Raw genomic sequence first — 21,568 nt, forward strand, 5'->3', positions numbered from 1 at the left:
TTAAGTTTGTAAAATCTGAAATGTATATTTGATTTTTGGACTTTTTTTAATTATCATGGTTGTTTATATGTTAATATGTGTTAACGGAAGAGGTCGACCTTCGACCAAGGATGACCCGTCTCGACCTTCGTCTCAAGGCAACCCATATCGACATTTAGTCTAAGACGACCCGTTTCGACCTTTGGCCCAACCAACCAGTCTCAACGTTTAGTCTAGGTCGGCCAGTCTCGACATTTGACATGGGTAGACCCATCTAAACCTTTACACCGTAACAACCCGTCTTGACCTTTAGCTTGAGCTGGATCGTCTTGGCTTGGACCCATGCTTACCGAGCCTACCCGTCTTAACTTTCAGCCCTAAATAATATGTCTAGTCTTTAGCTTGGGTTAGTTTGTATCGGTTTTCATCCTAGACCCGTCTCAAATTTTGGCCAAGAATGACCCATTTCGACCTTTAACCTCAGATAACTCATCTTGAATTTCAGCCCGAAAAGACTAGTCTCAACCTTCAAGTTGGACCAACCTTCTTGATCGTCGACCTGGGATGACCCATCTCAACCTTTTTCTCGATTCAAGACTTTGTTTGAGACAAGTCGTTTCAACCTTTGGTCTGGGTTGACCCACCTTAACCTTCATGTTGTAGTGATTTTTGGTGATGGGCTTGGAGGTCTAGTGATTGTTGCGTTTGGATAAAAAATTGTTGTGGGCTTGAGGTGGCTCGCATACATTTTTCAGTGGCTGCGTGGAAGAGAACTCATGATTTAGAAAAGGGTTCGTGCATGATGTGTTTGCTTGTGTTTTGTTGCGGTGTGACTTACGTGATGGTCAATTTTGTTCCTATGAGTGCTTCAGTGAGTCGAGATACGAGTCATGGGTTGCTGGTGCATGATTTGCTTTGGTCCGTGGTGCAATGTGCAAAGGCTTCTCTGATGACGCTTTTCTGGTAATGATGGAGGAGCGATATGTTGTAGGAGGTGGAGGAGCTGCTCCATAATTTTAGATCTGCTGCTTGTGCTAGAGAGGCTACGCGATGATGGTTGGAGGTTGATCTATGACGATTGATGCATTTGCTAGGGAGGTGCAAACTTGGATTTATGTTTGCTTCTCTTCTCACTGAAGTTTTTCTAATATGCATGATAGGCCACGACGTAGTGGCGACGAGGTTTTGCTGCTTTTATGAACGTCGAACGGTGGACTTGAGTCGTAATGGACAGCGATGTCTAATAGTGTATGCAGTGAAAATGTTGGATGTGAGTGTTGGATTTGCTTGAGGAAGAAGGAGATGACATAACAAGTCCTGGTTGGTAAAATCTGATAGTGAATGATTGTGACACTTGACATCTCCTGGTTAGTCAGATTTGAAAATGGAGGACAATGACACGTGGTAGTTCCTGGTTGGGAAAATTTTGAGTGCTAGGATGAGTTTTTCCTAGTAGTAATTATACTTGAGCATTGACTAGTATTGATGTAGGTTTTGTGGTGATTATACATAGGTATCGGTTAACATTGATGCAATGTGTCTAGTAATTGTGCAAGGGCATTGGCTAATATTGATGGATGGTATGTGGTAATTATACATAGGCATTTGTTAACTTTAATGCAGGTGTACAATGAAAAGAAATTCTTCGGATGGTTTAATTCCAAGTGAGCATACTCTTTATAATGGAGTGATTGCTGGCATAGGCAATGAAGATGTATTTATTTTATTCATGGTGTGGAGATTGTTGAATTGATGAAAATAATACATCTTGGAAAGTCCCACATCACCTAGAATAAGCAATGGTATGGTGTTAGTAACTAAATAAGTTTATGATTTTAGTCCCAAGTCAAAGACACTTTAAGCTTGTATTAAATTCTTATTTTGAAGATTGTGGGTGTACTTGGGAGTTAAAAGGCATGAGAGAGTAATCTGTGTTGTAAAAACTTTTGTAAAATTTTTTACATAATATTATTCTCAGGTTGTTATTAGATAACAATCGTGGTTTTTCGTAATAATTTTCTAGTTTTGTAGTTTTCACATTATATTCTTTTATTCATCTTATTTATCTATTGATAGGATAATTCTCGAAAGTAAAGAAATTGATATTCTTTAATGCGTTTTTCCCCATCACTTTTTCACAAGAGTATGAGTGGGTCTTTGTAGAGAGGTTTCTATGCTCGGTGTTTATGAAGGAAAACAAGTAGATTTGACCCATGATGTGTTTCTATTTTATGGCTTTATAAAGTCCAGTACATAGAAGATGTGACAAATTGCTTTTAAACAAGTTAGTATAGTAGATACCAAAGACAATGTGTTTGTCCTCTGTGGTTGGGGACAAAACACACCATGAGAATTTTACCTTGCTGTCTCTCGTAAGTAAATTATGCAATATTTATGGAATCCATTCCAAAGGTTATAATACCAATAGCTACTAATTTTATACTTGTCAGTAAGAGATATCATAGGTGGCTAAAAGGGAATATCAACATAATAGTAGTAGTATATAGCTAGAAAGACTATGCTTATTTGCAAGTAATCTCTTCTTAACTTTATGCATTATGTTTTCTTAGTACTTCTTGTACCGTTTTGTGATATAAATTTTGCTTGCTAATAAAAAGAAAAACTTGACCTTAGGGAGTTTTATAGAACAAAATCTCTAGTCTATTAGGGAGATGAAAGAAAGTAGCTTCACTACATTCTCATTGGTTCATGATTGATTATATTCTAGTTGAGAGTTAATTTTGACAGTGTCTATATATGATTTGGTCCATGTATTCATAACTCAAACTATTTTGTATGACTTTTTTTTTTTAATAATGAAGTCGTTATTCATGAGATACTCAATCTTTTATTTCACTAACGAATAAAACATATCAAAGTTGATTACTATTTCATTTGTCAACAAGTGCAAGATCAAACTATTCTAACTATTTATATTTGAAGTCATAATCGACTAGTTAATGTCTTTCTCAATGTGTTGTTAACACACAATCATTAAGATCAACCAATATTTTTATGTAGTTTAAGGAAAAGTATTGATATATTTAGAAAATTAGATTTTTATTAATTTTAAATAATGTTAAGGAACAAATCTTGAAGAACTAAAAGAAATAGAAAATTTTGTTATTTTGTACTGTATCAAGTCATAACTTTGTGCTTACAAAATCAAATATATTCCCTAGTTTAAATAACTTATATTTTTTTGGTAATAATTATAAATAATCTATCTATATAATAAGATTGTATACAGCACACAAATAAAATACCGTTTTCATTAATTATTTTTTTCTTCTACTGCATATATGTTGTCTTAGAAAAAACACTAGATTCTCTTCATTGTATGTCTCATCGACGAATCATGTATAATTGTTCGTGTGTTTTCTTATTGTTTTAATCTTGTCTACGCCATAAAGCTGCCCGTGGTGCCGAAACAATAGAATGTTTTTGTTCGTTAGGTTTAGATTTTGTTGAAAAAATCACCAGCAAAAAGGCGTACATAAATATCTGACGGAAAGAATTACAAAAACATCAACGATAAAAGAGCTGAATTCATATATAAAAGATTGACATAATCTTTAATATATATAAAACTTTATAACACATTACTCTTCGTTCAGGAAGATTTTGATACAAAACTCTTGAGTCTATTATTAAAACTAACAATCAATTTTAATACCACTAGAAAATATTTTGAAAAAAAGTTATTGAAAAAATACTACCTAATGAGACATTAATTCAACCGTCACATAAACTATTTATATCAAAATCTATCTTAAAATCTTAAGAGAATAAATTTAAAGTTCAATTTTCTCAATTTTAATTTAAGGTGAAACTTACGCTCACGATTTGAATTCCAACAAAATCAACCTCGTAAGAAAACCAACGCAGAAAATCGAGTAAAAACTATAAAAATGCAGTGAGAATTTGTCCATGCAAATAATTACCCCAAACAAAATAGTTAATCCAAAGGAAGAGACCAATCCAGTTTAACATATTATTTAATCAAACAAAAGTCGATGCATGTAGTGGAATGTCAATTGTACGATCACTGAGAATAGAATTATATTTTGGTGCTGAATTTAAAAAAAAAAAAGGTTGTATTTTGGTGCTGAATAACACAGTGGTCAGAAGCATGGGAATGCTCAATTAGCCTGAGCATTCAAGAATCATAGCCTATTGCTTCTTTGAGCTTTCAAATTGGCAGTGAAGGCATGCAACAAATAAATGATGAAGCCAACAAGTCACGACCAACCCATCAAACACTTTACCATATAACTTCCCATACAAACTAGTCACATGCTAGACCCAAAAGCAAGACACAAAATCTAGTTACCACATTTCCCAATACTATATAGTGGATTTGGTAAGGTTAGGCTTTGGCGTGTACAACATAACGACAAAAGGTCCAATGAATAGTAACCTAATCGATAGCTTCACCAAAAAGCCTATATATACATGTGTGTGTTGATGAAATAGGAGGCACCACTTTAGGTCTGGTAACCACGTTAGGTTTGTTTGGTATCACAGACCAAAGTCTTTGGTTTAAATATATAACCTATATTTGTATATACCCTTTATGGGTCGCAGATAAAGTTATTCACATATACTTGCTCTTACATGATCACATATATTAAATTGTCGGGTTTAGATTAACTTTCTTAATTCAAAGTTATTCACATATAATAGTAAGTAATCTGAATCAAGTTTTTAACATGATAGACAACCTTATACGTCTTAACGTCTTTGAAATCTCATTTAGTTTATCTATAAATGCTTCTAGACCTAATAGACCAGCTGGCCATAATAAGTTTGCAGGTTTTGGGCATTAAATTCTTAAGTCAGGACTTGATAAGAGATTACCATGATCTTCTTTCTGGGGATGATGATTTTGTTAAAGGAAAAGTATCTTTGGTTCAAAAGAAAATAATGATACTAATTAATGAAGAAAACTAAACAATAGGGTTACTGTTAGATGATAGTGTATATTAGCCATGTATTCAGTTGGAAAATTCCTTTTCAACGTCAAAGTTGAACAACAAAAAGCTATTCAGCTTGATTGTGAGCTGTATTTTATTATATATATATATATATATATATATATATATATATATATATATATATATATATATATATATATATATATATATATATATATATATATATATATATATATGCATGAAAACAAAGGTAAAATCATGTCGAAAATGCCTATGATGTCAATTCTTTAACAAGCTTGTGAAACTGCATTCACATAGCTGTTTGACCAGATATGGCGCCATGCAAAAGACAAATTGAAGATCATGACTCTCTCTGAGTCGGTGTTCGTTTTCTCTCACTATAAAAATATGAGTCCAAGAAGTGACATCCACTTTAACTGCTCTCAGACAGTTTTCTTGAATTCTCGTTTCCCTTTCCATATATAATGCCATTTGTTGCACGCAGTAGATATGTAGAAGTTTCTTTTTCAACAAGATAAAGAAAAAAAAAGTGAGGAAAGAGAGTGATTTCTTATATATGCATAAGCATAAATAAAATTTATGCATGTTTTTGTATACTGGTTTCATAACAACTGATATAAAAAAGTCTATATAACCAAACAAAAACTGATCTATGTCAAATAGTAACGCTTTCCTGAATCATAAAACAAATGAACAAATAGAAAGGTCATAAAATCAACTTAATTAAATCAATGTCGTAAAAAAAATGAAAGGGTGACTAATTCACTAATGGAATTGGTGATTTTATTTTATTGCTTTCCGTTGTTGTTGTTGCTACTCGTGATGTTGCCATTGCCATTGTTGGCGGTCATGTTTCCATTATTGTTAGTATTATTACTGTTGTTGTGCTGCTGAGCGCCACCAATAATGGAAGTGATAGCTGCTGCCAAAGCTGCAGTGAAGTTTGGATCAACAGCAATGGCAGCACTAACTGTTTCACTGAGGTGTGGTGGTACCTGCTGAGGGTGGTTTCCAAATTGTGAAGGATCTGCATCATGTGACATTTGAAGCCCAGAAAACTTTGATTGGTTGTAGAGTGCTTGTCCAAAAATCTGAGGCATTAAAGAGGCTGGGGAGTTTGAAAAACTCTGAGGAACACCTTGGAGGGGAATCTGTAACTGGTTTGGGTGCCTTGGGAAGTGTAGAGGGTTTGGAGATTGTGTTAGGTCCAATGTAACAGTTGGGAATGGAGCAGATGCTGAGATAGTAGCCATGCTTGAAGAACAAGGAAGGAGTGCTCTTGTGAGTAAGTTGGCATTCATCATGCTGTCAGCACTAGACATTGACCCAGAAAGAAGCATTCTTGCTGCTGAGGAAGTGGTTTGTGCCATTGCCATAGCTGCTGGTGGCAAAGGGTGGTTGTGATTCCCTTCGTAGGTTGTGTTCAGGACTGTTCGATCTTCAACACACCTTTGTACCTGTTTTTTTCAGGTACCAAACATTGGATTAGATAAACCACTTCATTTTTAACCTACCACACCTTACATTGAACAACAAAACTGATATTCTTCAACAAAAATCATCAATCTTGTATCAAACCAGGAAATCAAAGCTTTAAAGATACCTGTTTTCTAACTGGGCAACCAACAGCCATGGTACACCTATAATAAGCTCTAGGACATGGGTTTCCTTTGGCCATTTTCTGCCCATACTTTCTCCATTGACACCCATCGGTGATCTGAGACAATTAAAAGCTTCTCTATCAACTAAAATGAACAAAATTATCATGAAAAGTTTTCCAAAATTGAAGAACATGCATTATTCCTACTTACCATGGGTGCTTCTGATCGAGCTCTAACAGAAACTCTTGCCTTCCTCATGGTTGCCTCAGCCTGTTCAACGTTATTCCTCTGAGGACTGAACCTTGGAACTTTATCCCCAGCAAAAGCATGGCCTGAGGGACTATCCTCACTTTCACCCCCTCTACCATATTCCTTCTTCTCCTTTTCAAACCCTTCATCATTAACATTCTCATTCTTACTGGTCCCTAATTCCTTGGAAGCCACTTCTGCGTTGGGTGATCCTGATCGATCTTGGCTTCTTCCCCCTGATGAAGAAGAGGGTTCGTCAGTGTCAGCATTAGTAGCCAATCCAAGATCCATGAACTGTCTTGGCACCAATACCCCGCCACTCTCACCTTGCTTCTTCTCTTCTAACATTCCACCAATCACTTCTTGTTCTTCAACTCCCTCGCCCTTCTGCTGCATCAAATTCATGAAATGCATCTGAAGTGCATCGTAATTGACGTTAACCTGATGAAGCGCGTCTCTCAACTTTTGATTCTCCCCCTTCATTCTCTCAAGCTCAGCTTGAAGAACAACAAGCTATGAAAAGCACTCAATTTTAGAACACCCTCCAAAGTAAAACAAACGAAAAGAGAACCTCATGTCATCTCATTATATCTATGTATCGATCTTTACCTTATTCTCAGCTCTTATGTCTTCTGATTTGGGTGATATCTCATCATCCACCATAGATTGATCACTTCTGGTGTTGGTAGTAAGAAGATTCAGCCTAGTCTATCAAAAACAAATTACAGATTCATGAGCCCACCAACAAAATGATCACACAAATTTAAAACAATAAACCATAAAATACATGGATAAAACTTAGACAGATACGTACATCTTCAGGTATTTCTGATACTATTTTTAAATTAAAACTATAAATTCATTTCAATAATCGAGACAAAATAAAGGTTGGTATATAACAATATAAAAAACAACTAAGAATGTTTGTGTGCGAGAGAGAGTATTTTTCCATAAAATATGATGATGGTCAGGTGACTCACGTTTAGTTTGAATTCCAACGTAGGTGGGGTGGTGGAATGATGATGATTAGAGGCAGAAGCAGAAACGTTGTCGTTGTTAACGTTGTCGTTGTTGTTATTGTCGGAGAAGAAGTCCATCTCGGTTGTGTTGTGGAGGGGTGGTGGGGGAGAGTGATGATTATTGTTTGTAGAAGAGCTAAGGTTGACTTGGAAGGGGATTGTGTGGATGTTGTTGTGGGGACTAAGTTTCCACTTGTGGTGGTTTGTGTCTTCGGGGAAAGAGTTAAGAACAATAGGCTTGTGGAGGAAGAAGCTCCCAATTGGATCTGAATCCATGGAGAGTCCACCACCTCTAACCATAAATTCCAAGAGAGAAAAAGATACAGAGAGAGAGAATAAGACTAAAGAAAGAGAGAGAGAAAGAGAGAGAAGTCTGTGAAGTCTTTATAAACGATGCAATGGACTCGGCAATAAAACGGGACAACTGAGACTTAAGAAGATGACCAGAACTTCCGTTGTCTCTCTTAGCTTTGAATAACTTTCAAGTATTATTACATTACAGTTTTACATGTGGACAAAGACTTCTCAATGCTAATGTTTACGTATATATTCATAAAAAAAAATTTATTTCTTATATATATATATATATATATATATATTTATGTATTGTTACTATAGAAGTAGACAGATTTAACAATTTTTTTTGTACCCTTAACATTTTTCATTGCTATTTTTTAACATGTTCAAAGTTCTTGTCCAAAAGATAATTAAAAACTTACTTTTGTTATAAGAATGGAACTTGAAGGATATAACGTTACATAAGTATACTAATGGCTAAATTAGTTTTATTTGAAGAAGGGTAAGAAAATCCATGAATGATGCTTTTAGTTATAGTTAATTTGGAATTACATATGTAAATATAGGTTTCAAAATAGAGGTGTGTAATTTTTGGAAGCCTAAAAGTGTAGGGTAGATTGCGCACCCTTAATCATAGGGTAAATTGTTTATAAAAAGTCATATACTAATTTAATAGTAACTAGGAAAGAAAAGAAAGTTGGTGGATCCCGAAACGTAAGTTGGTTGACTAAACCAAATTCAACATTTGCACCAATGATATGAGGAAAAAATTGTCGAAATTAATATGGGTACGTATCGAAAGTAAATTGTTGTTGTTGTTTTTGTGTTGGAGAATTAGTATGATTTTGTAGGTGATGTTGTTGATTTGGTGTGAATGAAGGCAAAAGATTAGGAAGAGGAGATTGACGCGTTCGTTCTGGAAAATCACCGCCCTTGTTGGGCCGGCGCATGAGGCTCGTGAAAAGTGTAGTCTGAGTCAAAGGTTGTAATGTAATGTAATGTGATGAAAGACTAAGTATGGGTCCCCTCCTTCATTGCATTCTATTTTTATCCTTTTACACTCTTGACTTCGATACACACACATATGACATGATGCCTACACAGATTCACACCATAAATTAACCATCTCTTTCTCTTTCTTCTTTTCTTTTGAACAGGCATTGATATTGTATCATTGGGAGAAAAGAAGAGACATTGTATAGATAGAGAAAGGAATTTTTTTTTTTACCATATTAGTATAATTTTTTCACAAAAGTTATTGAAATGGATAAATTTTATAAATTGTGTGCATATCACTGAGTCGAGTTTGCATGATACAATTTTGTTGTGAAAAAGACATATATGCATAACACGACTTTAAAGTGAAATCGTGTTGACTCTTTATGACTTCTGTATAAGTGAAGAAGTTTGTGGTCAAACAAGACTTTTATTCCATTTATTTATTTTATTTTATTTGAATTGCAGTCGTGTTAAAATAATATGACTTTAGTGTAATGTGATTTGAATTGAAGTCGTAATTCAAATCACATTTTACTATAGTCGTGCTATATATCTTAACATAACTTTAGTTCAAATTAAAAAATAATAATAATTAAGTGTAACCAAAGTCGTATTTGCTCTAGACAACTTTTTCTCTTATAAAAAAAGTTGTATAGATTTAATAACAAGACTTCACTTTAACAAGTTTGAAGTCGTGTTATACATGCACGACTACTTCACAGTTAAGTCATGTCATATAAGTACGATTTACCCAAATTTTTAAAACCCAAATTGGTAAAATGTTACATTAAAATGTTGAAAAAAATCAAAGGTAAACATAATATACTACTCTGTGAGTATAGGTTACAAATGTCATGGTGAATATAATTAAGATAGATAATACATAATTAAAGAGATCTAGAAACATCCCGATCTTGGATTTAAACCTTTTCTTTATGATTTATTGATATCAAATTTCTTTATAAAAATCAAATTGTAAAATATTATCCATAGTTAAATATTTGTAATTAAAGTACTTTAAGCACCTTTTTGTTTTTGTATTTTTTTTAGTAATGAAATACTAGCATACTAAAAGTAAATTATTTACATTTACAAGAATAATAATGTAGATATATCACAAGGACTGAAACAACATAATAAGAGTGATTTAACTTTTTTTTTTATATGAAAACCAAACATAAATTTTGAATCATAAAAGTTCTACTTGTGAGAAAAAGTTCATGAAGTAGCATTGCTTTAATATAAAAGCAGTCGCATACACACTATAGCATGGTAATGACAATGATAGTTTGATTTCTAAATAATGTTAATGTAAAGGATTTATATATAATATAGTTTCGGAGATTATGATTGTAATTAAAAAAATAAAAGTCATTACACGTTTGATACACGAACTATTTTATCTAATAAAAAATAGAGAAGTTATGCAACATCTTCATTTCTCCAACTCAAATAATTAAGTACCAACGCAACTTTTTATGACTTTTTTTTGGGTTATTTTAATCAGAAAAAGAGTGTGCAAATGTTGCCAAATTTGTGTAGATATTTTATTTGATTAGAAGGTATAGGTCGGTTTTACTTCTTGGATTCTAAAGTGATCATCTTAATAATAATTTCTGAACCTAACTGGACCCAACTTTTGCTTAGTTTTGTTTCCTTAGTAATTCTAATTTCTTCAGAGGTTCTTAGACGCGTAAAACCATGTGTTTTGGGTTTCTATTTGCGTCTCAAAGAAACTGCAGACATTGTAGAAGGAAGACTCTTTACAATATAGCTTGCAAGAAAGTGCATAAATTTTGTTGGTTTCTTCAACCAAAGAAACTAAAAAAAGATTATTGCTTATGATTTGAATTACTTATTTATATGACATAAAATTAAAAGTGATTGATTTGTCATTATTATGTATAAAGAGATTGGTCGGATGGTAGCTGTTTAAGCTGCATTTTATATTAGTCTTTCCTCACGTGACCCTTTTCTTCTTTCAGATCCACACTCCTTAGCATCTCAACACTACCATTGTGTTCACACTCACCCACCATCAAAAGCTAAAGTAATCACCAAAAAGTTTCCCTTTTTTCTAACTGCAATTAACATATGCAGATAATCAAACTTCGTACAATATGAAAATGTCGACATCAATTTGATGTCACAAAGGATTGATGAAAAACTAGACCATAAAATGGAGAAAAATGATACCAATGAATAAACAAAGAGCATATTTACTTCTTATAGACAAACTAGAACCGTTTCAAAATTATTCCCAAGTCAAATTTCTCAAGGGGGTGCATGTATGCAATCCACCCTACAGGAAACAAGCACCAAATTTATGGGGCCATTAAGAGTTCTGGTAAACTACTTCTACCATGGTACATAGAAGTATAACATACCATTGAGGCAGTACTAGTAAGGTATTTAGACAGTTAAATAATGTGTCATCCATGACTGAAAACGGGACCATGCGAGCTGAACTGCAGCTTCATCTTCGTCTGACATTCCCATGTTCTTCCTTCTCTTGATTCCTTCAGGAGACCTGTTCATGAATGCATGTCCATTGTTAGGATATATGTGAACCTCATGAGCAACTCCAGATTCCTTCAGCTTTTTCTCCAAGGCCTTGGCTGCCTGAGACATTAAACAATGTTCAAACACTTTTCTTTATCAGTTAAACAATGTTCAAACATGATGTTACTAGTGCAGAATTTGGAAACTCGTAACATTAGTAAGTGTCAAAAACATTTCTAAACAAACTTTTTCTTGTCAGAATGTCTTATGATGAGGAGATATAAGATTGTCTTTGTGGTGAAAGTGAAAGGGAGAAGGTACAATTTTAAAAGTATAAAACTAACAGTTAAGGGATTGGTTTAGTTTTTATCAAAGCAGTTGAATAAACTTAATTGCATTTGACAGATTATGTGCATTGGCAGCACAGGAATGATATAGAAAGGTTGTGTTTCTTTTAAGTGGTGAAATTCTATGTTCACAAAGTGCATTGGAGTTTTGCCCTTTATTAGACTGGGGAAATTGGACTGTGTATCATAAAAGCTTCAAGAGTTTCTCAACATTACTTAAAGGGTGGTGAATAATAAAAAGATGAAGAAACAGAGAGGAACAAAAACTGAAATGAATAAAAAGGTAAGAATTAGTGTGAGATTTATCCCTTCTCTACTTCAATTTCTACCACATGCACACATTAGTGTGAGATCAAGAGTCTCTAGAATACCAAGTTTCACCAAGATATACTTTAATTTCTTGATAAGTGGACCATGTTTAACAATCTTTTTAGGAATCATTTAAAAGCTTAATGTGATTTTATATCTAGAAGCAATGATAGAAAATTGAATTTGAGTGCACTTACATTACCCAAAAAGAAAAAAAAAAACATCTTTAAAATATTTTTTTCTACAGTTTAAGCCAACCAACTACTGGGCTGTGGTGTAGATGTCTTTTCTTCCTATTTATACTCTTAACCAGAAAGTATATAATGATTTTAAATTCTAATTTACAACCCTCCATCATTTAGTTTTCTAGCAAGTACAACATCTTTGTAAGATCAAGTGTCCCTCCCTTTGCATACTAATCCTCACAAAAATGAACTAAATGTATGTTTTAAGGTGTGTTTGGATTTCAGTTGGAACACTTTCAATTTTCATTGAACACTGTATGAACATATTTGACACTGTTATTTCAGATCTGGTAAGAAACAAAATTCATCTCATACCCCAGTTGACTTACAATGAGTTACTTTGTTTTAACTCAAGTTGAGTTCAACTCAACTTAATTTCCTAATTGAAATCCAAACATACACTAAGAAATTAGGCACCTCCCTTAAAAAAATGAAAAACAGCAATTATTTACTTGGCAAACAAGGCACCTTAACAAAGATCAGCAATGTGTTGCAAATGTATTCTCATACCGTAACATCTGAAAAACCAACAAAATTATCCAGCTCTCCAAAGTGAGCCTGAACAGGAGCCTTGGCTTGGGCAGGGTCTGCAAGCTCAGAAGAAGGAACTCCGTAGAAAGCTACAGCAGCATCAACATTTGGAACCAAGACTGAGCTTGCAATAGCAAGTGCACCCCCCATACAAAATCCAGTAACACCAGCCTGTTGCAATTAAAGATAAATACACACGTTGTTCAACCAGTGACTTGCCTCTAATTTAAGAAAAATGGTATTTCTCAAAATAGAAAGTATTAAAAAAAGTATCTGGATTCAGTATAATGTATCACTTTTGGCATGCTGATTTATGAGAAACAGGGGAACTAAATTATCTGTTTCGGAACAGAATTAATTCCCATGCTACCTACCTACAAAAAATACCTAAGCCAATGAGCTATTTTATTTTCAAATTACAATAATAAGCATTTTGTTGACAAACTTACCATTTCAAGACAGTATAAGACACAAAAGCACATCAAAATTATGTACTGTGCTGTTAAATGTTATAAAAATGCCAGTAAAATAGTTCCCACCTAGTTATCATGATCATGATGCAAAACTTGTCCAAATAAAAAATAAAAGGAAGATGAATTGAAACTACCATAAGTATTTGGCTGAGCCTATCTTGACTAACTAGATTAGAATTGTAAAATACTTGCAGCAATATAATAACAAAATATTAAAACTATGGAACAAAAATGATAGAAGCAGTATATACATGATAAATGGGCCAGATAATATATGACTTAATAGCACAAGACTTGATGAATTTTAAAAATACCAGGTCTTGGTTTTTTTCATGCTGAACGCCTATTTATTGAAAAATCAATATGGTGTTTTTGTAACCAATGACTTGTAATGGAAAAAAAAATTATGATTTTCATAGGTAAGTTTTTCCATTAATTCGTGAATCAAAATGCAATTAAGTGCAAACACTCCCTTAAGTCTTGATTAAGTTGTCCAATTATTTTAATGTATAAGAGGGGTTTGATGAATAAACTTGTACAACACAACTCTTACACCAAAATAACTGATAAAGTATAATGCATTGTATTTGCTGATTCAATCCTGCCTAATGCAGAGTGCCAAACCCTCAAGCTAACACACTGAATCTCAAGCAAAGGCTGGTTTATGCCTTCATGGATTATAAAACACTAAAACCCTCTGAAATCACATAATGCTGATAAAAGTAAAAACAGAATGCCTGTTCTGACACAGGTCAACACATTAAGAATTCGGTGCCTTAGTTAAGAGGGTGCTTTAAATAAATAATTTTTTATCTTGATAACACATGAATAGGTAGGAACCTTGGCTGAACCATTTGCCTTAAGCCAGTTAACTGAAGCATGAATATCTTTTACAGCGCCTTGCCAATCAAGACCATTCATCAAATGTTGTGCTTCTGCAACATCCAGACCAACCTTTCCTCTGTATAGACTGGGAAAAAGGGGGAAAAAAAACCCTTAAAAAAAATCTGAATAGAGCATATGCTACTACACAATACACAACTCACAGAGACAAAAGATAAAGAAATGGTGGCAATAGTTATCTTACTCTGGAATAAGAGCTTTGAATCCCCGACCGAGTTGAGAAATCATCACAGCATGGTTTTTAATTTCGAAATCCACACCCCACCACTCCTGAAGCACAACGATTCCAGGAGCGTTGTTTTTGCCAACAACATATGCATCAAATGCCTAATCATTGAAAACAGAAATTAAATAGCAGAAAATTAGCTATAAGGTTCCACTACAGGAAGCACATAGAAATCAATATAGAAAATGGCATAAAAAAATTTCAGTTCAACAACATCACTAAAAATGATATCTTATTAATCTTGTCTAAATCACAACCAAGCTTTCAAAAATGGTCCGCAACCACGATTTCAGCCATGTATATTTTCCACAATTTCCCGCAGCGATGAAAAAACCACGACCACAAACCTTGATACAACTTTATGCTGCAAAGTGAAAACCACATTACGGCTGAAATGCACACAAATTTCCATATGTAGGCCAGAATCAATATCAGCACAGCATGAAATAATCACTAAATTCTGACTCCAATTAACAGCCTCCAGAGTATAATTACCCAACACACCGAGGCAAAAAAAATTCCAAACTATATCTTTTCCAGTGTGGTGGCTCGTCAATACCATCCAAGTTTAACTCAAAAACCCGTTACTCAACCCCCACCCAGAAAAAAAAAGTCAGAAAGATTCTATTTTGCAGATGAAAGAAAGTGGAAAATGAAAATTATGAACAAAATGCGGCAAAACAAAGCAACCCCATGACCCAAAAAAAATGATATAAAAGAAATGGATTTGGAATGGGTTGTGGTGACTCACAGTGTCATCATCTCGTTGAATGCGGATTTTGTTGAAAGGAACAGAGTCAGCGATAGAACGGACTGAGAAGCGACATGCAAAGGGTGAAACGGTTCGAAGTGGGGCGGTGGTGAAGAATTTGGGAGCTACGCTCAACATTCTTCACTTGGCTTCTGTATGAGACTATGAAGAACAAATCTCTCTAAATTAAGAATGGAGAGTGATGCTGTAACAAATGGTGAAGATTCTCTTACTTTACTTTGGCTTTCTCAATGGCTTGAATTCATCGTATTTTCGTTAAAATGATTTTAGTTTTTGCAAAAATTTAATTGTTTGTTTTGCTTTTTAGTTTTTTTCATGGACCAATTTTTGTCCAACATTTTTATATCATCCAATTTCTAATAGGAGATACCATAGTATTTTCAATTATAACAAAGTGTTAACTTTTGTGTAAGTATTATTAGAGTGCTAATTAAAACGAGTAGTAGGTGTATATATCATAAAAACATATTTTTAACTAGATTTTTCCATTCAGTTGTAGGATAATGTGTACTTTATGCAAACTCTTGGACTTCATCACAAATGTTGCACTTTTTTCTCTCAGAACACCACAATAACCATTGAATCCATTTATATGTGAATGAAATAAATGATAATCAATTGACAAGATAAACCCTAATTCAATATATTTCAATAAAAAGTAATCACAACTGGTTATATTTCACTTCTCTATAACACCCCAAGATTGAAGATAGTCTTAAAGCAAAGGCTTTGAATTTGCAGATAACCTTCACGTGAAATTTAGATCTTTAGCCATTGAGATCTCGTGTGTCGTTGTGTTTTTCTGTACAAGTATTCTTATAATTAACAACACATGATGGACCATCAATCTTGTCTTAGAGTCGTGTACTAATAATTTATGTAATCTCTTTGTCGAAAAATTTCAGTTCTTTCTTCTCTTTCATGCATAAGAGAGGCTAATCAATACTAGAAAATTGACTTTAGGTAACGGGAAAATCAATGCAAATAAATTAACAATAAAACCCTCAAATTATTGACCATAATGCCATAAAAAAAAATAAAGAACTGGAGAATAAACATCCACTATAAGTTATGCCATGTGTCATAATTTCTTGTATTGATAAGTGATCAATTAGTAAATTATAGGAGTATGGTAAACCACCCATTAATTTATTATTTATCTGTTACAGATAAGGATTATAAGAACACACATTTTGTTATCAATTTGGCTCAAATCAATGGCCAAACAAAACTTTCTCCCCCTTTATGAAAAGAACTGGTACAAGCTAAATTACAAAAGGGTAACAGAGAGCTTGCTTTTGATCCTCCTGTTACTGCTGCTATGTTACCGCGTTATCTCTGTCAAAAACTACTCCTTCCCTTGGTTTGTTGCCTTTTTATGTGAGTCATGGTTCACCATCTCTTGGTTTTTCACTCTCACCACTCAGTGGAGTCCAGCAGTAATCAAAACCTACCCAGATCGTCTCTTGCAAAGGTAAACCCTTTACTCAATCATATATATATATATAGCTAACCCTTTCACTTCACTATGCCTTGCCAATTTAATTATCATCAACTGTTGCAATTACCCTCACTATAATATTCATACACTGAGAATCAGATGTTAGATTATCCTGGTTGACAAAGAGTATGGACTATTTGTTTTCTGACTAAAGTGATAGAATTGCATGTTAGGACTATGATCAAACATAGAAGTATTAAGCATTGAAGAACAGTTGGAAATATCCCATTAGTAAAAAGATGAACAACAACTGTATATAAGGAAGAAGAAAGATCCAAACCTTTTATTGTAAGGTTACTCTGACCGACTAACAAACCGATTATCTCATTGACCGGCAAACCGACTAAGATTGTACCAGTGAGTTTGCCAATAAGTGAAGATGATTGACAATCGATTCAATTGGTTTGTCAGTCGGTCAAACAGATCGGTGTGCCTTATTGATCAAAAGGGTTTCTACCATGTAAAAAGCTATGAAACCCGGACACGCCTCATCAATGGCATATTCCATGTCCTATATGTATCGGAAAAAGGCACTCGTACAACACGTATCAGTCATGTGTCTGATTTGAAAGACATTTTTTTTTTCTTTAACATGATTTTGATATGACTCCAACACAATGTTAACAATCACATATTCAATGATTTTCTAAAAAAACCTATAAACTTGTAAATTTATCACATAAGTTTCTATTATGATTATAAAAATAAGGAAAAAATATTATATGATCACTACTTTTCACTTTTTTGGATATTAAATTGATAAATTAAATTTATTTTTGTGTTAGTTGACAATTTGTTAGTTAAAAATTTGAAACTAATATGTATATGCATGTTGTGTCCTATGTTTTTCAATTTAGTCGTATATCTGTGTTCTCCGTATCATATCTGCATCCGTATCTGGGTTTCATACGTAAAAAGTCTTTATATCCCATTATGGTAAACACGGTGTAAATAAGAGTTGTCCCCGATAGAGTGAAAATATCATGTGTTTCTGCTTAAAGATGTTATTTTTTTTACGGATTGTACATAAAAAAAGTAAGGAATTCTTATCGTATATACTGCTGCATTCATTGGAATTGGACTATGCATATGATTTTTGTTGCTGTTAGTGAATTTTCTCAGCAGTGTGCAGGAGCTTCCAGCAGTGGATATGTTTGTGACAACAGCAGACCCTGTGCTTGAACCACCTATTATTACAGTGAACACCGTGTTGTCTCTGTTAGCACTTGATTACCCACCTCACAAGCTTGCTTGTTATGTTTCTGACGATGGTTGTTCCCCCCTAACCTTCTATGCTCTTCAAGAAGCCTTCAAATTTGCAAAGTTTTGGGTACCATTCTGCAAGAAGTACAATGTGCAAGTTAGAGCTCCACTCAGATACTTCTCTGGCAAACCAGAAGGCTCAACAGACAGCAACAACACACCAGAATTCAAACAAGAATGGTTACAAATGAAAGTAAGTTCCACAGTTACATCATAATGCAACATTGGATTGATAGTTTTACATAAGCAAGCATTGAATGTGAGGACAAACATCAGATTCTGCATAATAATTTGGTCATGCAAGGTCATTGCAGGATATGTATGATAATCTTAGACAAAAAATAGAATTAGACGAGTTTCAAAAATCAAATCCATGTCATGGAGAATTTGACATTTTCTCAAACACTGAGAAGACAAACCATCCAACTATAATTCAGGTATGTAACTTCAATAGTATTCCATTAGTAACTCATATGTGCTATACATTTACAATATCTATATAATACGATTTCTTGTTAATTGCTTTTAGTGTTGATTTTTCAAAATTTGTTTACTGCTTTGATTTTGCTCTTGAAGTTTATACATGGAATGCACAGAAAACAGTTGTTTACTATTTCTGTTATATTGTTTTTATCCCACCATCTTTATACTAGTAAGAAAATACATTTAACAAAACATTACACACAATATTCTGAATTAATAAGGTTATATGGGAGAACAAGGAATGTCTTGCAGATGGATTGCCACATTTGATATACATATCTAGAGAGAAAAAGCCAAAACAGTCACATCATTTCAAAGCTGGTGCAATGAATGTGTTGGTGAGAACCTCACTCTTATTTCTCAACAATCTCACTTTAATTAACTTGTTGAATTAGACAGTCATGCATGCTACTATGTAAGTCACAAAGTTAGCTTATTGAATGCACTAGCATATTGAGCTTCTGATTTTATTTTCCCACAACAAGCTGTAATCAGACAAGAGTCTCTGGGTTGATGACCAATGCTCCATTTATCTTAAACGTGGACTGTGACATGATTGTAAACAATCCAAAGGTTGTTCTGCATGCGTTATGCATTTTGCTTGATTCCAAAGGAGAAAAAGAAGTTGCATTTGCTCAATTTCCCCAACAGTTCTATGCTACTTTGAAGGACGATCCTTTCGGAAATCAGATGGCAATTCTTATTAAGGTCATTGTAATTAAACACTAATCTTTATATAGTACAATATTAAACCTTTTTAGCACTAACTTGTTACGTTTGAAAGTCAATTAATTGCTTCTGAAAAAAAAATTCAAAACAATGCAGTACTTGACTGCTGGAATAGCTGGATTGCAAGGACCTTTCTACGGTGGAACAAACTGCTTCCATAGAAGAAAAGTTATTTATGGCCTTTTTCCAGATAGCATGGAAAAGGGTATGTTTTTTATTTATTTAAATTTTTTGAATAAATAGTTTTAATCTAGTGCTATGCTCATTTAACTTAATTTAATTTACATGTTTGAACCTTCTACCTAATTTTTCAGGAAACAGATTATCAAAAGATGAATTAGAACAAAAGTTTGGAGATTCAAAGGAGATTATGAAAACAGTTCATGATGCTTTGGAGGGGAAGACATATTTGCCTAATCATACTAATATTTCTATGGCAATTGACATTGCAGCACAAGTTGCAAGTTGTGGATATGAACATGGCACTGGCTGGGGCAAATATGTAAATCAACTTTCTTTGAGGGCTATTTTAAAATTAATTTTTCCTTTTGTTTGGCCAATTTTGTCCTGAAATTGAAACTCAATGTACTTTAATTTATGCAAATTTTAGGTGGGTTGGATATATGGATCAATAGCAGAAGATAAACTACTTGGACTGACCATACATGAAAAAGGTTGGAGATCAGAATTGTGTACACCAAGCCCAATTGCCTTCACAGGCTTTGCTCCAGGAGGTGGCCCAATTGCAATGGCCCAACAAAAGAGATGGGCCATAGGATTACTTGAGATCTTCTTTAGCAAACACTGTCCTATTTTTGGCACCATTTTCCATAAGCTTACTCTGAGACAATGCTTAGCATACATGTGGATAATCAACTACTGGGGCCTAAAGCCACTCTTTGAACTATGCTATGCATGTCTTCTTTCATACTGCATCATCACCAATTCCAATTTCTTGCCCATGGTGAGCCTTTTCAGAAAATTATTAATACAATTTTTAAAGAATATGTGACTGTGTAGGACAAAAATTTACATTATACATAGATATAATTATATATGTTTTATTTAGTTTAAAATCCATAGATGAATTATGCCAGGTTAAATATACTTATAGTCTTTAAACTTTAAATTTAAATTCGTCTTTGTTTCAAATTTTAATATATTTTGGACCTTAAACTTTAATGTTAAACGATGTTTCAGGTTGATGTTTGAGTTCATTTCAACTCAAATGTCAACCTAAAATATGTAGAAAAAGTTTAATATTATTGAATTAGAATGACTGTATATGTTTATTTTTAAAGTTCAGACTTCTTCAAACCGTATCAAAAAAATGAGACAAACATAAATTTAAATTCTACATCAAAGTTAAAGTACTAAATTTAACCCTATATATCTATGTTTTTTCTCAGTATATAAGTGTTGATTTTGTATTTTTCTGAATGCAGGACCTAGGTATATGTATCTCCATTGCTTTTTTCGTAAGTTACAAGATATATACCATATCAGAATATTTATCAGCAGGACTATCATACAGAGCATGGTGGAACAATCAAAGGATGTCGAGAATTACACGCATGAATGCTGGTTTTTGTGCATTTGTCTGCATCCTACTGAAGTTGTTAAGAATATCTGACACAGTATTTGACATAACAAAAAAAGATGTGCCTGTTAGAGATGATGCTGAAGATGATAAGGATGCTGGTAGGTTCACCTTTGATGAGTCCCTAGTTTTCTTGTCGGGCACTACCATTTTGTTGCTGCAATTGACGATAATGTTTATCAAGTTATTGGGATTGCAACCACTGATGCCAACACATAATGGAAGTGGAGTGGGTGAGATTTTTTGTAGTATTTATTTGATAATTTGCCTTTGGCCATTTTTTAGAGGATTATTTGAGAAAGGGAAGTATAGAATTCCGTTTTCCTTGGTAAGCAAATCAATTATTTTAACATGGTGTTTTATACACTTGTGTAAAAGAACCATGCATGATTAATGGGCGTGGAAACTAAAACTCCATGATTGATAATTAATATAAGCTTGTTAGTTACCTTATATTTATCAAATTGGAATAGCAAGTGTTGTTCTCTTTGATTTTATGAAGTATTTAAACATCCTAAAACAAACAAAACATAATATACATGACATGAAGTATTTTTAAAAAAAATACATCGTAAACATACA

General features: G+C 33.6%; 3 protein-coding genes across 6 annotated transcripts; 1 reads left to right on the forward strand and 2 right to left on the reverse strand.

The window, feature by feature from the left end:
- Nucleotides 1–5,643: 5,643 nt before the first annotated feature.
- Nucleotides 5,644–8,243, reverse strand: LOC114168934 (probable WRKY transcription factor 31). 2 transcript variants are annotated; one of them, XM_028053915.1, is made up of 5 exons: nucleotides 7,768–8,243; nucleotides 7,397–7,495; nucleotides 6,749–7,300; nucleotides 6,541–6,654; nucleotides 5,644–6,394 (listed from the first exon to the last, which is right to left on the reverse strand). In XM_028053915.1, exons 1-5 carry the CDS (start codon nucleotides 8,104–8,106, stop codon nucleotides 5,726–5,728), a joined length of 1,773 nt encoding a protein of 590 aa, XP_027909716.1. In that variant the 5' UTR covers nucleotides 8,107–8,243; the 3' UTR covers nucleotides 5,644–5,725. The 2 variants fall into 2 exon arrangements, with proteins under 2 accessions (XP_027909716.1, XP_027909717.1); XM_028053916.1 differs by having other exon boundaries at nucleotides 7,397–7,490; nucleotides 7,768–7,964.
- Nucleotides 8,244–11,301: 3,058 nt separating this feature from the next.
- LOC114168491 (protein usf-like) lies at nucleotides 11,302–15,693 on the reverse strand. Its single transcript, XM_028053328.1, has 5 exons — nucleotides 15,390–15,693; nucleotides 14,597–14,739; nucleotides 14,350–14,479; nucleotides 13,016–13,207; nucleotides 11,302–11,724 (listed from the first exon to the last, which is right to left on the reverse strand). The coding sequence occupies exons 1-5, from the start codon at nucleotides 15,525–15,527 to the stop codon at nucleotides 11,515–11,517; spliced, it is 813 nt and encodes a 270-aa protein (XP_027909129.1). The 5' UTR covers nucleotides 15,528–15,693; the 3' UTR covers nucleotides 11,302–11,514.
- Nucleotides 15,694–16,603: 910 nt separating this feature from the next.
- On the forward strand, nucleotides 16,604–21,450 carry LOC114169920 (cellulose synthase-like protein H1). 3 transcript variants are annotated; one of them, XM_028055316.1, is made up of 9 exons: nucleotides 16,604–16,884; nucleotides 18,037–18,367; nucleotides 18,489–18,611; nucleotides 18,879–18,995; nucleotides 19,153–19,365; nucleotides 19,483–19,591; nucleotides 19,701–19,888; nucleotides 19,997–20,350; nucleotides 20,832–21,450. In XM_028055316.1, exons 1-9 carry the CDS (start codon nucleotides 16,628–16,630, stop codon nucleotides 21,378–21,380), a joined length of 2,241 nt encoding a protein of 746 aa, XP_027911117.1. In that variant the 5' UTR covers nucleotides 16,604–16,627; the 3' UTR covers nucleotides 21,381–21,450. The 3 variants fall into 3 exon arrangements, with proteins under 3 accessions (XP_027911117.1, XP_027911118.1, XP_027911119.1); XM_028055317.1 differs by having other exon boundaries at nucleotides 18,897–18,995; XM_028055318.1 differs by having other exon boundaries at nucleotides 16,637–16,884; nucleotides 18,044–18,367.
- Nucleotides 21,451–21,568: the final 118 nt, after the last annotated feature.

This window comes from Vigna unguiculata, chromosome 11 (genome assembly GCF_004118075.2).
Source record: "Vigna unguiculata cultivar IT97K-499-35 chromosome 11, ASM411807v1, whole genome shotgun sequence".
NCBI classification, from domain to species: Eukaryota; Viridiplantae; Streptophyta; class Magnoliopsida; order Fabales; family Fabaceae; genus Vigna; species Vigna unguiculata.

What these genes read in the sequence shown, in the direction of transcription:
- LOC114168934 (XM_028053915.1), bottom strand. Translation starts at nt 8,106, where the DNA reads ATGGTTAGAGGTGGTGGACTCTCCATGGATTCAGATCCAATTGGGAGC. An exon ending in CTCGATCAGAAGCACCCATG is followed by an intron (nt 6,655 to 6,748) that starts GTAAGTAGGAAT and finishes TAATTGTCTCAG; the next exon opens with ATCACCGATGGGTGTCAATG. An exon ending in GTTGCCCAGTTAGAAAACAG is followed by an intron (nt 6,395 to 6,540) that starts GTATCTTTAAAG and finishes TGAAAAAAACAG; the next exon opens with GTACAAAGGTGTGTTGAAGA.
- LOC114168491 (XM_028053328.1), bottom strand. Translation starts at nt 15,527, where the DNA reads ATGTTGAGCGTAGCTCCCAAATTCTTCACCACCGCCCCACTTCGAACC. An exon ending in AGGCAAATGGTTCAGCCAAG is followed by an intron (nt 13,208 to 14,349) that starts GTTCCTACCTAT and finishes TAATTGCAACAG; the next exon opens with GCTGGTGTTACTGGATTTTG. An exon ending in TTGGTTTTTCAGATGTTACG is followed by an intron (nt 11,725 to 13,015) that starts GTATGAGAATAC and finishes TTAATGTCTCAG; the next exon opens with GCAGCCAAGGCCTTGGAGAA.
- LOC114169920 (XM_028055316.1), top strand. Translation starts at nt 16,628, where the DNA reads ATGGCCAAACAAAACTTTCTCCCCCTTTATGAAAAGAACTGGTACAAG. An exon ending in ACCATCCAACTATAATTCAG is followed by an intron (nt 18,612 to 18,878) that starts GTATGTAACTTC and finishes TGAATTAATAAG; the next exon opens with GTTATATGGGAGAACAAGGA. An exon ending in GCACTGGCTGGGGCAAATAT is followed by an intron (nt 19,889 to 19,996) that starts GTAAATCAACTT and finishes TGCAAATTTTAG; the next exon opens with GTGGGTTGGATATATGGATC.